This window comes from Mauremys reevesii, linkage group 4 (assembly GCF_016161935.1).
Source record: "Mauremys reevesii isolate NIE-2019 linkage group 4, ASM1616193v1, whole genome shotgun sequence".
Lineage (NCBI taxonomy): Eukaryota > Metazoa > Chordata > Testudines > Geoemydidae > Mauremys > Mauremys reevesii.
This window is the reverse complement of record NC_052626.1, coordinates 104993891-105014732: the sequence shown is the minus strand read 5'-3', so window position 1 is coordinate 105014732 and position 20842 is coordinate 104993891. Positions and strand designations below refer to the sequence as shown.

Sequence of the window (20842 nt, the reverse complement as noted above, 5' to 3'; positions counted from 1 at the left end):
AATTATACAACTGTTCTTACTCTTTAAAAATACTGTAATATTTAATGAACTGTGCACTCAAGCCTTATTTACCACCCCGCTGAACACAAGTCTATTTAGAAAAATGGCATAGCTATGTTCAATTTAGGAAGGAAACTGATTGGATAGAAAAAGTATTTGTAGTCCAGAGTTGGGGAGAAAATGAATAGATTCCAGTGCATCATTTATCTTGCTCCGCTTGTCTGCTAGAAGGAAGTAATTTCTAGTCTCTCTCTCTGAAATCCATTGATCCTTATGAGGTAACAGGTTAGCCACAAAGCTTTTAAAAAAATAAATGGCTTGCTTACGTAAGTCCTGTAACATGAAAACATGTTCAGAGGAATTTCACCAGAATCTAAAGCCACAGATTTTTACTGAAATAGAACACAACAAGCACTCTTGTGCTACAGCAATATAGCTCAAGAACTGTTCACAAGTCACAAGAAACATTTATGTTGTAATTAGAGAGGGGGAAATGACAGATTCCTTTTTGAAGATCTTCTCCTTCTCCCCTGCCACTTTACCTGTTCTTTTCCTCAAGTTCTTTATTTGCTTTCCTCTTGAATTTGGGTAACAGTTGCTGAAGAAGGTCCTTCACTGCATCTCGCTCCTTCACTGCTGTGCTTTCATTAGAGAAGTGGAAGTTGGTTGTGTCCCCTGCATGCAGTACCAGTTGTAGCTGAATTTTAGCCTTTCCTTCAGGACTGATTTTCTGGCCTAGAAAATATAAAGAACAGCAATAAGTGATACAAGTACATTTATGTAACAAACTTTCTCCCCAAAGCATTTATATGCTGTTGTCTGCATCATCCCATTAAATCCTGATATCCCACACTGGTGGCATTATAGCACATTTCTTCCAGCCCTGGAAGTGAAGCATGCAGCTGCCTTTACAGGTTAGCTTTAAAAGCTGCGTCTCACTTTCCCCACTGCAACCAAAGACATCCTGAGAGGCCGAGATCCTAAGCTGCAGCAGAGTACTCCTTGGTCACCTTTATGTTCCAGCTTTGCTAGTTTTCTAGCAAAACTCAGAGCAGCCCTCAGGTCCCTCCAAATTGCAGGGCCTAGCAATGGCCCCAAGGCGCTGCTTAGAGCAGATGGAATTCACTAAGGCATAAGGATGCCTGAGCCCTTCCTCTTTTCCTGTAGCCACTGAGAAAAAGTAGATATAGGACCAACTATGGGAGATCTACACTGCCCGTGGTGCATATCTACCTGCTTCTACATGGAGGCATTGTCCTATTTGCACTGCTTCCCTAAAGCCAGCATAAGCTGCCTTACCACACCTCAAGATCTGAGCCCACAAACAACAAAGGGAGCATCTTTCAGCTTCCTATGATTCTCTCTATGCCAACAGATGTAAAGGCTGGAATTTGAGAGAACATTACTCTATTTACTCAATGTCTGCAAGAACTGATACCTCCCCCTCCAGTCTTCTAAACTACAATATGTAAGTGCTATGATAGGCTCAATAGCTGGAGAGGATAATATCTTCACACTACTTCTAGCTATAAAACAGGTGAACAGACTTTCTAAATGGTTATTAAGCAGATATCTCTTAGAGAGCACTGCATTTTAGAGTTTTGACTCATTGATTAACAGCAGCACATAACTTTAAAAAATGTTGTAACAATCCTATATGAATTTAGATAGCATATGTTCTAGGGCTACAGACAGAAAAAGATGTATGCAATTTGCAAGGGTTTGTGTTTTTAGTATTGAGTATGGACAGAAAGCACTAATCTGATGCAGGCACAGCACAAGCAGGCACTATGGAAACTCAGTTTTGACTTACAGCACACTACTATTTCAGTTGTGGGTGTTTATTGAACAATATTACTAGTCAAGCCAAACTGTCAAGTAATTTTTGAGGACACGGATGATATGAATGAACTTATTTTCAGCTGTGACCCCACTGTATATCAGATTTTAATCTAGATTTCCAAAGATGAGAGGCTAGTCTAATAAACCATCACGCCACATAACTCTACTAAACTTTAATCAATTTACACCTAACTGTGAGCTAAGTTTTTAATAGAATAAACTGTCACAGAGCTAGATGCACATCCTAATTAGCCAAAAATAGGTTAGGTCAGGGGTTGGCAACCTTTCAGAAGTGGTGTGCCGAGTCTTCATTTATTCACTCTAATTTAAGGTTTCGCGTGCCAGTAATACATTTAAATGTTTTTAGAAGGTTTATTTCTGTAAGTCTATAATATATAACTGAATTATTGTTGTATATAAAGTAAACAAGGATTTAAAAATGTTTAAGAAGCTTCATTTAAAATTAAATTAAAATGCAAAGCCCCCGCCTGGACCCAGGCAGTGTGAGTGCCACTGAAAATCAACTCTCGGGCTGCCTTTGGCACACGTGCCATAGGTTGCCTGACCCCTGGGTTAGGCAGTTCCCTCTTAGACCCCATAAATCCTGTATCCCCCCCAAAAAAGACATATGGCCTCGGTGATTTTCCATTAGACTACAGTACATATTTCTGCTTCCAAGCTATTGCAGAGATTGCTAGCAAATTGGGAAAATGAAAGAAATATTTAAGAAATTTGGGGTCTATATTAAAAACACCTGAAAAACTTTTGAATTGCAGTATCTTCTATGCCTGCAATTTACTTCTGGATCCACTCATGTTTGTCAGAAAGAATAATCTAACGAAATGCCCAAATTGGCCTAATACATGTAAAATAAGGTTTGAATCTTATTTAAATATTTACTAAGAATTTGCATACAAGAGCAATAGAAAGAGCTTTCACTTACATTTTATATCTGCATACATATGGCTGACTGTGAATCGGTCTTTGCCTTCAGGTGCCCATGCTATCCTTTCAGCCATAAGGTAGAGAGCCCCATCCTGTTTCTTTTGACGTACCTTCTTTACTATCAGTAACACTTCCTCAGATGATGTTGCCATGATGGCTATAAGGTGCTATTAAAAGCACATGGTACAGTTAGTTAATTCAATAGCAATTAGTACAGTATTTCCATTGACAGATTTTTTTCCAGTATTCCAACTTGTTTCACTGCATCAAAACTTGCATTTGCACTTGAATACTTATTCTGTAAACTAACAGCAGCATACAGTCACTGTCCAAGCCTTATCAGACAAACACTCTGAGCTCCACTTTATAGATGCAGTCAAACTTTTTCAGATTAAATAAAACAGTCACATACAAATATAATAATCCACAGCCATATTATACTTAGATTTCTTTTCCAATCCTATTTGTGCTCCAGCTACACCTACACTTCATCTAATTCCTATATTTTCTATTTCTCTTTTATGTTTCTTTACCGGTTTGTCAAGTTGTGAAGAGCGCTTATACCTCAGAGAGCGTGTACACTCCAAATCCCTGGTGGCATTTCATAGTGCTTTCCTTTTGTGATAGGAACTTTATATGTTAAAACTACTTGGAAGGGGAGAGGGACGAAAGTATTGTAGACTTACAGGTTCTTGCAACTGTACCTCCCAAGTAAAAAGACGAACTAGTTACTTTCCCCTTCCTTCAGCACGATCCACTGATTACCATGCAAGACTTGAATGAGATTTCAGACACAATCATAATTTTAACTGGCCTATTTATTTTGTTCCAAAAATACTCAGGATCTAATCTTGCATCCACAGAAAGAATGAGAGTTTTGTCATTGACATCAATAAGCCCTTCCGTAATTGGGAAGAAGGATAACGGGAGTGCCAATGTCTTTTTTCCTTTATAGTTTTCCCAATCTTAAATTTCTCAAGAGAACAGATAAATAGTAACATACAAATTTTACTACATTCCATCACTACAAATTTCATTCCTATCAGAATGACATCAAGTTTCCTTCTGTACTATATCCTTTAAATATTTTATTCCCATCCTACTCCTGCAGTTTTTTTTATTTGCTATGTACTTTACTGCCCCCTCCTCACTTTGCTACAAGTGTATTAAGTAGTTTTAGAAATCCTTTCAATACTTTGAATATGCACATTTACTTTTTTTATGTTTTAATTGCCAAGATCTACATGGATACTTTAAAAGAACATCTGTACCATATTTTACCACGTATTAAGAATAGGGATCAGAAACCAATATACATATCCATTTATTCTTACTTATAGATGTGTTTTTTACCTGGAATTTAAATACTGTACAACTTTGAAAATAAAAATCTGATTGTTTTAAACTTGAACGTCTATATGGATAATTAGTAATGACCAGCACTCTGCTCAGTGAAAATCTTCCAAGCTGAGCAATCAGACAAGTGTGTTAAGTACAATATTTATGAGAGAAGATGTTTAGTAGTAAGATGTATTTGCACTTAGGTTTTGATCCAGAACCAAATCAACAGGTTTGCTATTGACTTTAATGCTGCCTTATTGGGCGCGTATATGATTTCTGCCCGTTTGTGACAAAACTGTGGTAATCACTAGAATACTTGGTAAAATATCAGCTGTTACTGGTTTTTCTAACAAAGACTTAATGTTTCTGGCACAGTACTTTGCAGTATGCAGCTTCTGAATGCATAATATCCCACAAGTGGCTTGTTCCATTGTCTGGGAAACTGAATGCACTACTTCAGTGCTTTTCTGTTCTTTTTTGGTCATTGCTACTTCTTTTGCTCTGTTATAACTGCACTTTAAAGATGACAGTTCTGACATAACTGTCTGCAAACTACTCACAAGTAGCAAACATTATCCAAGATGGGGGGAGGGAGAGGGAAGAGAACCCAGAGTCCTCTTTACACAGTGCATTAAGAATCAAAATATTTCACTAATCAGGGTTTAAAAAAAAATACTATACATCTACTATCTAACAAGACAAAATGGCTCCACCAGTTTGGTTATGAGGCAATACTAAAATAGAAATCCAACAGCTTCTCCTCTAATTGCTGGTGGGAGGGCTCTCTTTTGTATTATCTCTAGATAAGTGTTTATTTAATTGAATGAAGAAGACACTTTTTGTCTTCTCCATCATTTAAAAGCTTTCTAGCTGCTGTGAGGGAGGAAAAGTTCCCCAATACTTTATCCAACCCCCCAGACTCCATTTTTGGGGGTGCACTTTCTATTGAATGTCTGCAGCAGCACTGTGAAAAGTGACATGATTCATGACAGTGTCACTACTGCTCCCAGGGGTCTTAACTACTGTTGTCAAGCTGACAAGTTTTGTTAATTTTAATCTGCTGCTTCTTAGCAAAACTATAAATTAGCAGCAAAGGCATTAGAGTTGTCTAATTGAAACTCAGGAAGATGGCTCTTTGTCAGTTTACACTTGTTTCAAATTTGAAAAATTACCGTTGCAACCCTGAAGGCTAGAAACCCAGTTTTATTTAAAAGCTTAAATTCTGCAGAAATTGATGGCTTAGGGACCCCCACTCAAGACTGGTAAATGGATTTTACATGCCATGTACTAAGCAATATGAAAATACAACTTGTTAGATACAGGTTTTTGCTATCGCTGACAGTAATTATCTACGAAACATGAGGTTATGTTGTTGAACATTTGCGTTCTGCAACAGGGCCTTTGAAATAACAAAATAGGTAAAATTTCCAAAGTGCATGTAGCTAAATCAGTGATTCCAACTTGTGGGTAGAACACCGTGGAGGAGGCACAAAACTTCTCGTGGGACTGAAACTTTCAGCTGTACATGACTGCTGACACCACTCATCCTGTAGCATAAGTGGTGGGTTAAAAAAAACCAAAACAAAGGAAGACTGAGCTACAAGGGTTGTTTATTTCCCAGCCCATTTCTGAATATTCCCCTTGAAACTGGGGCAGGAGGCGTAAATGCAGGATGTGAAGAGCCCAGCAAAGATTGGACAGCAGTAGTGGGGAAAAGGATCTTCAACATACCCACTTCCATTTCCCTACTTGGTGGATGAAGTCAGGCAGCAGAGACTAGCTAGCAGCTACTTTTAGCCTGGCGTCTTTGTTTCTCTTTAATTAGCTCTCCCCTATCATTCCTGTTCTCTGCTTCTTCTAGAGTAGCCAAGTAACATTGTGGCACCAGGAGATCTGACCCATTCCCCTCACACATGGATTGCTTTGGCAAGTGGGGTTTGGACAGAGAAGAGATGACACTAGTACCCCTGCTAATAGTCCCGATCTGTCTGAGACAAAAATGGGTTTTGAAATGGTCCTAGGCTTCTGTGACAGGTAGACAGGAAAGGGTTCTCATCTGTCATTTTACTGTAAGGAAGGGTAGAGCACTACAAATTGCTCTGATTAGACAAGCAAGATAAGCTGAAGAACTCTGGAACCTAATTTTGGGCCTGTATACACAACAAGTCTGGACCCCAGCATGGTTAGAAGCATCTGTAGTCTAATGTAGTATTTTAGTTGCAGTAAGACTAGAAGAAACAACACATTACTTGCTTAATTAAGAGAGAAAACTAAGATGTGAATGCATGGCAGATGCCACCTCTTCTTAAATCTGTGGAATTTTCTTTTAGATTTTGGAAAAAGGAAAGTGGTGCTATTATTTCTTTGCCTTTAAATTACTTTGTATATATAGGCCTATGGGCTGTAATCTCCAGCTAAATTTTCCAATATCAAACCTCTGAATCTTGAAGTTTCATTTCAGCTACAGTTTCAATGTCACAAGTGAAAGGAATACTGTAGTTTCCTGCCTTCTTTGGTACTTCTCACTATCTTGGATTTTATGGAAAGACAGCAATGCTGAAGGATGGACAACTACTGGTGACATTTCCATCTCTCCCCTTCCTTAACCTTTTGTTCCAGAACTTCATCTTATCCCTCCCTTTCCCAAGTTTCAGTGTCTCATGTATACACCAAACAGAAAAGATCACCCAATCTGTTGATGCCCTCTATGCTCCTGCACAATAGTGCTTTTATTAGCACTGGCAGCATAGTGTATTGAGTGATGAACAGGCTCCACTGTGCTAATAGCAGTACAGCACACAGATGTGAGCAGACCCATGTCAGTCAAAACACATGGCAACAAGGTCTAAAAGGGGATACTGATTCTTTTAAGAAAAAAATGGGGTGGAGGGAGAGAGAGAGGAAGACGATAAGCCTCACAAATATTTACAGACCTGTAACTTAAACCTGAACCTACAAGCTGCTCCACACAAGCAGATTTTCACACCCACAGGGGGCTCTGCAGAGGTTCAGAAGTCCACCTGCATAAAGCAGCTTGCATGATCAAGGTATATATTGTAGTGAAGCACATGACTATCTGAGCTGGGTTCCAACCAGACCATCAGGCATCAAATCCTGATCATTACACAATGGCTTTTTTTTATCTTTAACAAACACACGAGCAGGACCTTGGTTTTACCTCATTTGGAAGGGCACCGTCAGCAGGGCAACATTCCCTCACGTTATGCACTGCTGGATCAGTCCCACCTCAGAGGAAGGAACCTGTTCCTGACACCACCGCACCTACGAGCCCCTGGGTCCCCTCCCACCCAGTCTGCCCTGTCATTCCCTCAACCCGGCTGCACCCTCTCCCCCACGCCGGAGCACACTGTGTCCGCATCCCGCTCAGCGACCAGGGCAGGACAAGCCCGGCGATAGCTGGGGAGCCCGGAGCAGCGGGGGCCGGGGGCGGTCGGAACACGTTGTGCTCTTGGGCTGTCAACGCCGGCTCGCAGGGCTGCGTGCCTCGCTCCCCTCCAGGAGTCTGCACAGGGACCCCGGCCCAGCACATCCCCTCCCCCACGGGCGCCCGCCCGGGGAGCAGCCGCCGCCGCCCCCCGCTATCCCCCCCGAAACTCCGCCGAGCCCCTGGACACCGTCCAGATTCCTACCGTGCGGGCGGCTGCTCAGGCCCCAGGCCGCCGCTGGCTGCTGCCGCCGGGTACGGGCGCGGCGGGATGAGGGGCGGGTGACGCTGGGCACTAAGTCCAGCCGCTGCCGGTGCCGCTACTAGGGGGGTCTCGCCGCCTCCTGGTCCATGGGGCGGCCAGGGAGCTGGGCAACAGGGGCACGTGACCGGAACTAGCTAAAGTCCCGCGACGCACCGAGGGAGACCGGGTCACGTGACGGGGGAGACTGGTGTCGCCATGACACCTCCCTGTCACATGACAGGTTCTCCCCGCCACCATAACGCTCCAAGATCACGTGATGGCTTCTCCCTCTCCCCCCCCCTCCCGTCGCCATGACAGTGCGCGGGAGGGGGGTGATGACGGGGTACCAATAACGCGGCCGCCACCGTCCGGTCCCTCCCATCCCGGTCACCCGGCCGCGAAGACCGAGGAGTCCGGCTCCTTCCCTTTCGTTGCGCCTGTTAGGTCCCGTCTGTTCCGCTCCGGGGTACCGCGGCGCTGAGGGGGGGCGGGGACTTCCCTAGGCAACCGCCCGAGGGGGGAGGGGTGAAAAGAGCGTAGCCGTCACGTGACCTGGGGTTAGCTGTGTGCGTGTGACGCACTTTTTCGCGGGCGGGCGCGCGCGAGCTAACGTATTTCAGGTGGCCGGGGGAAGGATCACGTGCCGTGGGGGCGGGGCTGGAGAAGCAGCTGACGGAGCTGGCGAGTTTGGAGTTCGGTGGGTGGGTGAGTGTCCGCGGGCGCGGGGAGCTGGGCAGGCGGCCGGGAGGCGCGGGGTGGGGAGCAGCAGCGTTGGGGACCGAGCAGGCTGCAGTGCGCGGGTCCCATCCGTTTCCTGCCCTCCTGATCCCCGGTGTGACTGGCGCCCAGCTCCCCTGCCTGGGCAGTGCTGGCTCTCGCAGGGGCTGCCGTGTTCCCCGGCAGCCTCCCCTGGGCGCCACTGCACAGCTGGCACTCCCACGCCAGCAAACCCCAGCGGGCGAGAGCCACCCTCTGCAGACTGGGAGCCTGAACTTGGAAGTAGCTTCTCGGTTTCCCGTCCTGGCGGCTCCGCGTTGTTGTTGCTAGTATGAGCGGCAGCAGGGAGAGTCTCCCCAAGCCGCTCCGGCCCTGTTGCCCAAAGTGCTTGCAGTCTGAGCTTAAAAGTGAACGTACACATGGGTGAAACATACGCGCGGGGAAGAAGGTGACCCCGATTGACCTGAGTCTGCCGGCAGACAGCGCTAGTGGCACTGTTGCTCCTTGGGAAAGCCATGGGCTGACTCTTGTAGTTAGGTTCCTTACTGTGGCAGTAATGAAGGAACATGTATATTAGTTTCAATTACAGCTTGAGGAAACTCTGGGTGGTAGACATGAGTACTGGAGGTATCCTCAGAGGATCTTCAGAAAAAGTTGGGGCACTCCCCATCCCATCTTCAGAAGAGCCTGAAGGAGGGGAGGAATGGCAAAGCCCCTTCCAACAGTTGTCAAAAGCTTATGGCAGATGGGAGAAAAATTATCCTTTTCCAAGTGTGGGTGGTGTGATTTGTTGAATCTGCTACTGTATGTACTAGAGTGGGATTAGAATATTTTGTTTATTAGGCCAAATCTCCCCTAAAATGTATAAACAGCAACAAATGTCATAGTCTGTAACCACTAGAGATGCTCCTCTCCGTATCCTGGAACAGACCCAAGAATTCCAGAAGTCCCAGTGTTTCTTTGCTGTCAGCAAATATCTTTGCAACTCACTGTCAAAGTGTGTGTCTTATCCTTCTAGTGGCTGGTCCTCAGTAAATAACAGTCTGCTGCTACTGCCAGTTAAGTGGTAGAAGTCTGTGCTGTGGATCTAAAAATGCCCGCCCTCCCAATGACTGTAATGACGTATAGTGTGTTCAATATAAAAACTTAAGGTAAGTTATTTTTAAAAAAGCCTGTGAGGAAACTGCCATTTTTTTTATTCAGTGCAAGGTTTGGATGGTGGTGTGCAGGAAATAATGCATGAGACCCCAAACTGATGGATGAAGATAAAAATATTGAATAGCTATCCCATTCAATGCATGAATGATGGGTCCTGTGGAAATTGTTGTATGTAGTTAGGGTGTATCATAATGCACATGCACAAGGAGCTGAGTTAAGATTGAACGGGCTACCTTAATTTTGGTGTTTTTTAACCTTTGAGTGCTTGATATTGTAACATGCATATTTTAACAACTTATTTTATATGTAGTATCAATTTTAAGTGTGCCAATGCAGTGATTTACACTGGTTTACCCAGATTGATCTTCAAAATTGATTTTTAGCTAAATCAATTCAGTTTTAGTCTGTGGGCTGGGCCTACATTGCACAGGAGACTGTAAACCTATCAGATATTTACCTTTAGGAATAACCAAATTGTAGCTTATCAAACAGACTAACATTTCTTAAATTAATTTCAGTTTAAGTTCATAAAACAAACTAGGGCCCTACTCTTGCAGTCGGATCCATGTAGAAGGATCCTTATGCTTGTATGGATCCAAGTATCAGAGGGGTAGCCGTGTTAGTCTGGTTCTGTAGAAGCAGCAAAGAATCCTGTGGCACCTTCCAGTTGCAGTATCTAGTTTGCGGCCTGTTAGATTCCCACCCCCCATTGGTATCCTTATGAGCAGTCTTAAGTCTTTGTTTGCATTAAAAAGTGTTTCCCTGTATAGCTATTCCAGCAAATCCTCCTTGTGTAGGCAAAGTTTATACCAGCAAAAGTTTTCTTTTTCTAGTATAGCTTATACCAGTTCTCTGTACAAAATAAGCTATACTAATGTAAAAAAAAGAAGAGTTTGGCATTTTAGATTTCAGCATGAGATGAGGAGCTAAAGCTCACTTCTGCAATGCATAGATCAAAGAATGAAGAAGTAGAAGTGCAGCTCAAGCTGCTGAAATAAATTTGTTAGTCTCTAAGGTGCCACAAGTACTCCTGTTTTTTTTGCGGATACAGACTAACACGGCTGCTACTCTGAATCCTATACCTGTGTTTGCTGTCAGGCTATATTGGGTTAGGGGTGTTTCCCTCCTCCCCCCCTTCTCCTAAGTGACATAGCTATGTAAGCATACTTTTACGTGTAGACTAGGTTTTAAAGAACAAAGGTGGGGCTAGAAAGTAAATTGTAATTGATCAAGAAAGGGATTATATTCTTAAATTTAACTTCTGCAGGTACAACTAGAAGCTGAAGTAAATAATGCACCAATGATTGAATATTGCCAGGCTTTCTTAACTCAATGGCATCTGTGCCAATGATACCAGAATCTTACAGCCATGTATTGGCAGAACTTGAGTGTTTGGATCCATTGCTTTCTGCACTCAGGTTGGATTCTAGTCGTCTGAAGGTGAGTTTGGTTCATGCTTGTTGCATTTACTATGTTGTTGTTTCCAGACACAGAAGTCAATATTTTTGTCATGCTACAGCTTGGTGAATGACTGCATAAAATTACTTGGATTTGTATAGCTCTAGATTAGAAACTATTATGCAATTTGCAGTTTATGACTTGGTATTTGCTACTTAAAGCTTGGGTCCAGTTTTATTACTGTCAGCTGCATGGCGAGAGCAGTGGCTTCTTGGAAGAACACTTAAGAGCAGTGTAGAATAAACAAAGATGGATTTTCTCTTGTCTATAATGAAATACATAGAAAAATCTTGCATGTTACCTTTAAAAACATTGCATGCCCATTCTTAAAGTCAAAATAATTTGCTATTTAATTCTGTTTTTGAAGCAAATTATGTATATAAGGTACTTTGAGACTAGATTAGTCAGTTGCAGGAAAAATGCAATATTTAACCCCAAAGCCTGTAAGAGCTTGGTCACTTAATTTGAATTAAAACATTTGTATTGTGATTTAAGGTTTATTTTTTGGTCATTCCCTGAAATTTGATGATTGGCTAAACTTTAAGTGGATGCTCCCTTACTCCAATGGACGACTTCGTAGATCAAAGTATAGAATAGTTTGCTGTGCTTATTGAGTATGATGGCAGATCCATCAAAAGAAAATAACTTTTGCCCTTGTTTAAAATATATAGTCTAACAAGGTTTAAAGGTTTAAAGCCCAAACAGCTTATGGAAAAACCTGAGTTTGTCTTTTTCTGTGTCCTTTATCACTAAAGATATTAGCAGGAAAACAGTCTTCAAGAGTTTGTTTGCTTTTGCTGTCCACTCCCCTTTTAGAATGCACTGGTTGCACTTCTCTGACAACGTGGTCTTGCTGTTGCATACCTTGGGGGTGGGGGATGAACGGTAGGCATAGAATGAGTTCTTTGTCAAAGCTTTTGTTTTTAACAAATAAAGGACACATATGAGATGCCATTATCAGTGAAATTTACATTTATTTAAGTAGCTACAGTGTCCTGTGTCATAATTCTTTCAGTGCACATGTATAGCTGTGTCTCGGAAATGGCTGGCTCTGGGTAGTTCAGGAGGGGGATTAAACCTGATTCAGAAAGAAGGCTGGAAACAGAGGCTGTTCCTCACTCATAAGGTAAGGTTAGAATTGTGCAAAAACCTCAGGGAAGGGCAATATTTCAATTGCAGAAGTGGGGAAATGGTATCTTCATATTAAAGTCTCAGGCCTGGTCTACACTAAGGGGAGGGGTCGAACTAAGGTACGCGACTTCAGCTACGCGAATAGCGTAGCTGAAGTCGAATTACCTTAGTTCGGGCTACTCACCAGTCCAGACGCCGTGGGAACGAAGTCCGCGGCTCCAAGGTTGACTCCGCCACCGCCGTTCGCGGTGGTGGAGTTCTGGAGTCGACCGGAGCGCGTGGAGAGTTCGAACTGTCGCGTCTTGATTAGACGCGATAGTTCGAACTCCGAGAAGTCGAACTCTCCACGTTGACCCGTGCGGTAAGTATAGACCTACCCTCAGAAATGTACAGCCTGTTGAATCATCCAAATAAGCTGAATTTTCTGACTACTTGGTGTTTGAATAGAGAGGTGGTGGTTTGCAAAAATAGTGCTTTGCAAAGTGGGGGGGTTTGAAGGAGGAGTAGCCTGAAACATAGTCTATGCAGTTGTTCTGCAGACTCATATCTTACCTTTTTTAAAATAAGTCTTTTTCTATGTTCAAAAGAAAATCTTCAAAATGGGAAGTCAGCATAACCAGTTTGGAGTGTCTATCTAAATTTATAGCAAACCCGAAACAATAACTAGCTGTGAATTGCCTCAGTCATTTCAACAGCTGCTAACTCAAATGCCAATGATGATTCTCTAAATATTAACACTGTTAGCTATTACTAAGGCTGTGAGTTTGTTACGGAAGTTACAGATTCTGTGACTTCTGCAGTGGCTGGTGTGGCTGGCTCCAGGCCATCGCAGGCCAATCACACCAGCCTCTGCTGGGGCAGTCTTGGGCCATCGCAGGAGGAATTTGGGTAGCAGGCTCAGGGCTGGGTCTTGGGGCGTGGAGGGGCACAGCTTACCTTGGGGAGGGGGCGCTCCCCAGAAGTGGCAACATGTCCCTACCTCAGCTCCTAGCTCTGCATGCTGCCTCCACCCCCGCAGCTCTCATTGGCCGCTGTTCCTGACCAATGGGAGCTGCAGAGCTGGCAGTGTGCAGAGCTAGGAGCTTAGGGAGGGACATGTCGTTACATTCCAGAAGCTGGGTAGGGAGCCTGCCAGCCCCTTTCCCAGCACCAGCGGAGGTCCCAGGCTCCTCGCCATTCGCGGTGTTCCTTCCCCCCCCCCCGCCCCCAACCATGCCCCAGCACCCGTGATGCCCCTCGGACTGCTCCCTCAGCACGTGTATTTGCAGTGCTCCCCGGACCACCATCCCCCAGCATCCGTGGCACTCTCAGTATTTAGTCAGGGGTATAGTACAAGGCATGAACAGGTCATGGGGAATGAATTTTTGTTTCCTGCCCCTGCCTTGTCCATGACTTTTAATAAAAATACTCGGAACTAAAACGTAGCTTTAGCTATTACACTGGTCAATGCACGTAAAACAGGAAAGGAGGTATATTATGAAGATCTATTCTAGTGTTCCCCAAAGTTGGTGGCATGTGCAAAGGACTAACTTGGGCTGGAGGAAGTGTTGAAAGTATATAAATTAAGATTTTAAAGGCTTGATGGCTTTTAACAACATGTATTAGGGTTGGAGACGGGGAATGATGGATTTAATTTTCCTATAGGGATGAATGGGGCTCCGCTTTAAAAAAGCTGAGACTGTGTTATACTAATAATGAAGTGATTGCATATCAAATGGTCTGTGTCATTTTTCACTGGGGGGGGAGATGATGGATGAATAAAGGTTTTATTTATTTACAAGTCTTGGTTTCTAAAATACAGCATTAATACTGCTGTGATGCCAGTGATGGGATCAGTAAAGCTCCTTGTCAACCAAATGATTTGGAGGCACCTCTATTAGTGTTCTGTTGGCTTCTTTTAAATGTATCTCCTTCGGTTCTAACTCTTGTCTTTCACTTGTCCAAGTGCTAACACCGTGCTTTCCTTGAGACAGACAGACATTTGGGAGAATTTTTTTTAGATATAATTATGCTTTTATGCGTATCCTTGTGTATTTTATGCCAGGATTTACCCTTTATTTGGTTTCTTTTCAAAGTAAGCCTTAAAACTCGAATCGTGTACAATTCTTTAAAAATATAACCACAAATTTCCAGTTAGCTCAAGGGCCACATGAAAGATCCTCTTTGTTACTTGAAGCACAGAGTGAAGAGGATGCTGTCTAATACAGATGGTATACTTAACTTCCATGTGCAGGAGACTGTCTTTTTCACTGTCCTAAAATAGGCTGTCAGTTGGACTCGGTTGCACTGAGGATTGGTAATTCATTATGAGCTTTTTGCGTTGAGTTCATCAGTTTAGAATCCAATCCAAAACAGTAGCGATCAGATATCTTTACAGTCTAACAATGGTGAATTGAAACCACAAACTCATTTTGGTTCCTTGTGCATCGCTGTTTGTATTCTCAAAACAGCCCTCATCATTGGAATAATTGAATGGGTTTGAAAAGTGAACCATTGTTATTCATGGAGCTGGTTCCCTTAGTCCAGAATTTAAGATGTTGCATAGTCTGTGTCAGATGAAGTAATTTTCATTGTCACTACCTATGTTCCTCTTCAATGAATAAACACAGGGCTTCAGTCTCCAGGACTGTCAGTTGGACATTTTTCAGAACCAGGAAGTTCCACTTAAAAACAAAAAAGTGATGAGAAGGCAAAGAATCCAAGAGCACTTGAAGCTGCTATGTAGACTGACTTTCATCTCTTGTTGTAGTTCTCAGGTAGAGGATAAGAACTGTGTATAACTAAACGTAGTAATGAAAGCTAACTTTCCAAATGCCTACACTTGGAACTGTAGTCACTTCATCACTTGACTGGTCTTTTTTGCATCAGGAAGGTGCCATTTCCCGGGTTGCCTGTTGTTTACACGATGAAGATTATGTTGCTGTTGCCACCAGGTGAGAAATTTGATTTAATTAAGTTTCCCCTTCCTGCCCCAAGGCTATAAAGCAACTTCTCTGGTGAAGTGTATTCCCCAATAGCCGTGTTGGTCAATTTCCCTGTTAGCTAAGGCCTGAGACTCATGGACTTTAAGGTCAGAAGAGCCCATTATGATAATCTAGTCTGACCTCCTGCACAATGCAGGCCACAGAATCTCACTCACCCACTCCTGTAACAAACCCCTAACGTATGTCTGAGTTACTGAAGTCCTCAAATTGTGGTTTGAAGACCTCAAGCTGCAGAGAATCCTCCAGCAAGTGACCCGTGCCCCATGCTGCAGAGGAAGGCGAAAAACCTCCAGGGCCTCTGCCAATCTGCCCTGGAGGAAAATTCCTTCCCGACCCCAAATATGGCCATCAGCTAAATCCTGAGCATGTGGGCAAGACTCACCAGCCAGCACCCAGAAAAGAATTCTCTGTAGTAACTCAGATCCCACCCCATCTAACATCACATCACAGACCATTGGGCATATTTACCTGCTAATAATCAAAGATCAGTTGCCAAATTAATTGCCAAAATTAGGCTATCCCATCATACCATCCCCTCCATAAACTTATCAAGCTTAGTCTTGAACCCAGATATGTCTTTTGCTCCCACTACTCCCCTTGGAAGGCTGTTCCAGAACTTCACTCCTCTAGTGGGAGTTGTTCCAACTCGTACACTAGCCGATCTAATGCAATTACAAGTAAATATGGGGAACTTCTGTTTTGCAGACATTTCAGTGGCATGTGAAACTGTGTTGGCTGACCTGATAAAGTGAAATGGGTTAACGAAAACATTTATATGTTGAAATTCCAGTTAGTTACATTTATTTAACTCTCAACTGCCACCTTTATTGGCAGTTTCAGAACAGAGACCCAGGTTTGAGTGAGCAACCCTCCAAGTCAGGGCTGATGTACATTGGTAGGTTGGTGTGTGGAAGCTTGTATTGTGCTTATCTTTGGATAACTGTAGCACTTTGTTTTTCAGAATTGTCAGCCTCTCACTTTTCATATGCCCAGCATTCAAACACAGCTTATTATATTAAAATTTATTCTTTGTTTAGCTTGCCTCTTTCATGCAAGCAGCACTTCTTTGCTACTGGTATAAATGATTTGTCACTTTCAAAAGATCAGTTCTCTTCAAAATGTTTATCTGCTAACTATTACAGTCAAGGCCTTGTAGTGGTCTGGCAACTCAATCAGGAGCGTCGTGGAAAGCCAGAGCGGATTTATGTTTCCACTGAGCACAAAGGCAAAAAAGTCACATCTCTTTGTTGGGATACAGCCACACTTCGAGTTTTTGTAGGAGATCATGTGGGAAAAGTGTCTGCTATCAAGATTAATACATCCAAACAAGGGAAGGTAAAATATTACCCCTTTTCTTTGCAATGAGAGGAGATTCCAACAGACAGAGACACAAATTCAGTGTGTCCATATTTGTTAGTAAAATCAGGATGGGGGGAAGAATTCACTAGCAAATTAAGTTCTGCTCATTTTAATGACTAGTCAGGAGTGATGAACTAGATACTTGTATAAATGTTTGCTTCAGTTCTTGACTGTATACATAGCTAGTCCAGCAAGTGGCAATATAATGTAAATATTCTCAAATACATTAGCATTCAATTTGGAGGTACAATTTACCACTTTTAACAGACATTGAGTTCAGGATGTATTGTTTTGCACAGTGATGCAATTTCTTTTTAGAAGTCTGAGTGTAAATCCACAATTTCTGTCTTGATGATTACTTTAAATAATCTTTAAGTAATCAAAAGATGGATACACCACATATTATGGTACTTCTGCTTAATTGTAGAATGAGTACAACACTGTACAGGATGATATTAAGTTATTGTCTGCACTTACGGCGGCATATAGAATACAGGCACTGCACACCCAGCTAGCATAGGTATAAATAGCTGTGTAGACATGACTTAGGTGAGTAGAGTGCCCTCCATTGCTAAACACATGAGTATATACTCTACGTAGCTTTCTACATGCTCAAACATTGCCTCCTATGTCTATAATGCTGTTTTTAACAGTGTAGTGTCCTGCTGCCAGAGTCCATTCCTTGCCACAGGGAAAGGCTCTGGCAGTGGAGAGGCAGCAGGGAAACACTCCAGCAGCTCCCCCCCACCAGAGACTTTCCTTGCTGTCTCCCCCTGCCAGAGGTTTTTACTGCCATGTCTAGCTACACACTTCAGTGACAAGTGTGAATGCAGCCCTCTTTCACTGTGGCATGTAGTTACATGTGTATTGCCCATACTCTACACACTGCTGTAAGTGTAGACAAGGCAAAAAACACTTTGTCACAGTCCTGGCTGAGCTGCTCCCACTGGATGCTTGGCAGACAGCTGTGTTTGTACCCACACGCTGGATCCATGTGCTGCTAATCTCCTCTGGATAGGCTTCTGGTTTCTCAGGCACCCTTCTCAGGCATATAAACTCTGATGTCACTTATGGGGAATGGGACCTTGTGGTTGAGCTGTCTTGGACTCCAGGATCAGTGCTGACTCCCCAAACCCTCCAGTCTTCCCAATAGCTAAAGCACATCTTCCCCAGAGCTCCATTCTCATGAGTATTCTGGTTCGTCGTTTAATCCTTTAGGGACAGATGAAGTTAAAGCAAGTAATGCACAAGGACTTTCTAAACTACTTATGCTTTATTCATAAATCACAAGAGATAAACAGATATAGGCAAAATTAAATACCTTTACGCAATTCCCTCCCTCAGATGCTCATGCTGAGAGGTGTTTGAATTTTGGTTAGTGCATTCAGGGTCCTAGGACCTCCTCTCCTCTCTTTTCTCCTGACCATCTAGCCACCTTGTTCTGTTCAGTGAGAGAACTACTCAGAGCACACTGTGTCCATTTATAACTTTCCAGTTCCTCTGCCATGTTACTCTCCTAGTCAGCCTCAAATCCTCCCTCAGGTGATCAAGATCCATAGTCGGGTGTGCTGATGCTTGGTTACTGCCTGTCCGAAGTCCAGACTGAAAACGCTAGTTTCTTGCAACACAGCCTCCCCATATAGGTAACTGTTATGGTCAAGGTAGACCTGTTAAAATGTTAATGACTCTTGATGTTCCCAGCATAGATGTCTAGTTACGATCTGTGCCACGTATAATACAGTCCCTGTTATCAAATGGCTGCTTCAGTATACACTGGGGCTTTCCGTAGTACAGCAATTCCATAATATGAACCAGAATTCATAAGTTTTACAAAAGGAAAGTCCCAAATCATGTCACAGCTCCACAGTTAAACATGTTACCAGAACAACTGCAAAAAAGAGCAAAACTGGAACTGAAAATTATAGGAAAGTGGAAGTTCTGGTTTTGAGGTTCATATCATGTCAGATCTGAACAATACCTTTAGCCTTAAATCTGCAAAGTACTTTTAGAAAACTGCCTTCTATCTTTTTTTGCTATTTTATAATTAGGGCTTCAGATTTGTCAGGGCATTTTATATAAAAAATCATGGAGCAGTTGCTAAGCCTGTGACTTTTACTAACTTTATTATGATTGCTCTGTGATTCTTGATAAAATATGCCCTGACAAATGAGGGGGCACCGACCATCTGCAGCAACACCCTCTGCTCCGACACCACAACCCTAATCCTAGCCTGGGAAGGGAGAGGGCTTCAGAGCAAGCCCAACCTGCACTCACCTTGAGCACAGGGAGCAGCAGAGCCTGCGTCCTGTGGGGCCGGCCCCAGCTCCCAACTCTGAGCATTGCAACCAGGCATGCAGGATTGCAGCACTGCTCAGATTTGGCCCAGCCATCTCTTTATTGTGATAGAGGGGCAGGCCAAACATGAGTGGTGTTGCAATCCCATACACCTGGTTGCAACACCCGGAGCAGGGAGCTGGGCCCAGCCCCGCAGGGCACGAGCTGATGGTGTGGGATGAGTCATGGACGTAAAAAGAAAAGTCACATAAATGGGAAAATCATGCTATCTGTGACTCTCTTTTTCCTGCCATGACAAATCTATAGCCTTATTTATAATGTATAAAGTATAACCTTTTAAAAAAAAAAAGGCCTGAAAGCCTTTGTATTAAAGAAAAAAATTGCTTGTTTTATTTTAGAAATATCAAATATGTCAACTCTATTCTTCCCTGGTTTTACTTGGTTACTTGGGGGACAAGGGGAGAAAATGTCTCTGGAATATATAAGGTGTGCACTAAACCCTCAGTAGAAGGGATTGGACTGTTGAAGACATGCTTTCTCCAAAATGTTAATTGGCCATTGAAGCTAAATAATACCCAGAGCTTTTATAGTCAGGCTATGGCCTGTCTGCATTAGAAAATTTTAACAAACTTTCCACTTGTGCTACTACTGGTTCAACTGCATCAGTGTTGTCATGAGTGAGAGCCCAGGTGTGTGCTACTTGATGTATGGACTGTGGGACATGCAAGTCTTCTGTGAGAATTATTTGGTGAATGGTATTTAGACAACATACTGCAGAGTTACAATGAAACTTGCTGGCATTTGTAGGTCACTTAAATTTGAAGCTAAATTACTTTAGCAGATATACCTACGGGAATACACCTGAGGGAGACAATTGCTGGCTTAAAAGAAAAATGTGCATTGCATGGGTAATAACACACTTATATAGAAAGAGAACTTGCTTTTAAAAAAAAAAGTCAGAGAGGGCTATGATATACAACAACGTAGTATAAGTATACATTGATGGGGCAAAAAATTACAAGAAACTATAAACAAGGCTCCCATCTTGCCAACACATATGTGAATAACTGTATGTATGTGTAAAAAGCGACAGAGTCCTGTGGCACCTTATAGACTAACAGAAGTATTGGAGCATGAGCTTTCGTGGGTCGTCAGACGCATGTGACGAAGTGGGTATTCACCCATGAAAGCTTATGCTCCAATACTTCTGTTAGTCTATAAGGTGCCACAGGACTCTTTGTCACTTTTTAAAGATCCAGACTAACACGGCTACCCCTCTGTATGTGGGTAGTCCATTGTCTGCAGCGCTATTAGCACGTATAAACATTCTCAAATCCAGGGTCTTATTTTTAGGGGAAAAGTAATGATCTACGTTATTGGATACAGGGCAGAGTTAAATTAATGTGAACAACCACAAACAGCTTGAAGTTTGCCATTTTCTGATCTTTGAGTGCAGCACTTTGCAACTGTAACTTTTTCTTAATGTTTTTATGGAATATTATCAACATTGACCTAAGCCCAGTATGTGTTGTTTTTGTTTGTTCCTTTAGTCAGCGGCTGCTTTTGTGATGTTTCCAGTTCAGATTATAACCACTGTTGACTCCCGTGTAGTTCAGCTTGATTATTTGGATGGAAGACTGCTTATTTCTTCACTTACTCGCTCCTACTTGTGTGATACTGAGAGGTAAGTTATACGCTAACTGCAAAAGTATCAAGACATCTCTTAAAGCTGGAAGCTGATTCAAATGGATCAGCTGAAAGATCATTCCTTTTTAGCATTTACATTTATCGTTCATAAATTTCATCACTTGAAATTGTTATCATTTAGCTGGGTCAGACATACTCATCATTGAAGAGACTTACTGGCATATTGTAGGCCAGATGTCATCCCTTAACAGTATTATCTTAATAGTATTAACGTAG

General features: G+C 42.7%; 2 protein-coding genes across 9 annotated transcripts in view; one reads left to right on the top strand and one right to left on the bottom strand.

Annotated features, from left to right (window-relative positions):
• GTF2H1 (general transcription factor IIH subunit 1) overlaps positions 1-8315 on the bottom strand; it is a 42669-nt gene extending 34354 nt beyond the window's left edge. The window contains exons 1-3 of one of the 3 annotated variants that reach the window (XM_039533589.1): positions 8165-8315; positions 2786-2954; positions 543-735 (exon numbers count right to left, since the gene is read on the bottom strand). In XM_039533589.1, the coding sequence (XP_039389523.1) occupies positions 543-735; positions 2786-2939 (347 nt within the window). In that variant the 5' untranslated portion in view covers positions 2940-2954; positions 8165-8315. Of the gene's footprint in view, positions 1-542; positions 736-2785; positions 2955-7306; positions 7422-7778; positions 8083-8164 lie in introns of those variants that run through there. The other 2 variants (XM_039533587.1, XM_039533588.1) reach the window with 2 other exon arrangements.
• HPS5 (HPS5 biogenesis of lysosomal organelles complex 2 subunit 2) overlaps positions 8124-20842 on the top strand; it is a 44788-nt gene continuing 32069 nt past the window's right edge. The window contains exons 1-7 of one of the 6 annotated variants that reach the window (XM_039533582.1): positions 8447-8518; positions 9553-9685; positions 10960-11132; positions 12166-12276; positions 15150-15214; positions 16408-16600; positions 20470-20603. In XM_039533582.1, the coding sequence (XP_039389516.1) occupies positions 11025-11132; positions 12166-12276; positions 15150-15214; positions 16408-16600; positions 20470-20603 (611 nt within the window). In that variant the 5' untranslated portion in view covers positions 8447-8518; positions 9553-9685; positions 10960-11024. Of the gene's footprint in view, positions 8257-8376; positions 8523-9552; positions 9686-10959; positions 11133-12165; positions 12277-15149; positions 15215-16407; positions 16601-20469; positions 20604-20842 lie in introns of those variants that run through there. The other 5 variants (XM_039533581.1, XM_039533586.1, XM_039533580.1 and 2 more) reach the window with 5 other exon arrangements.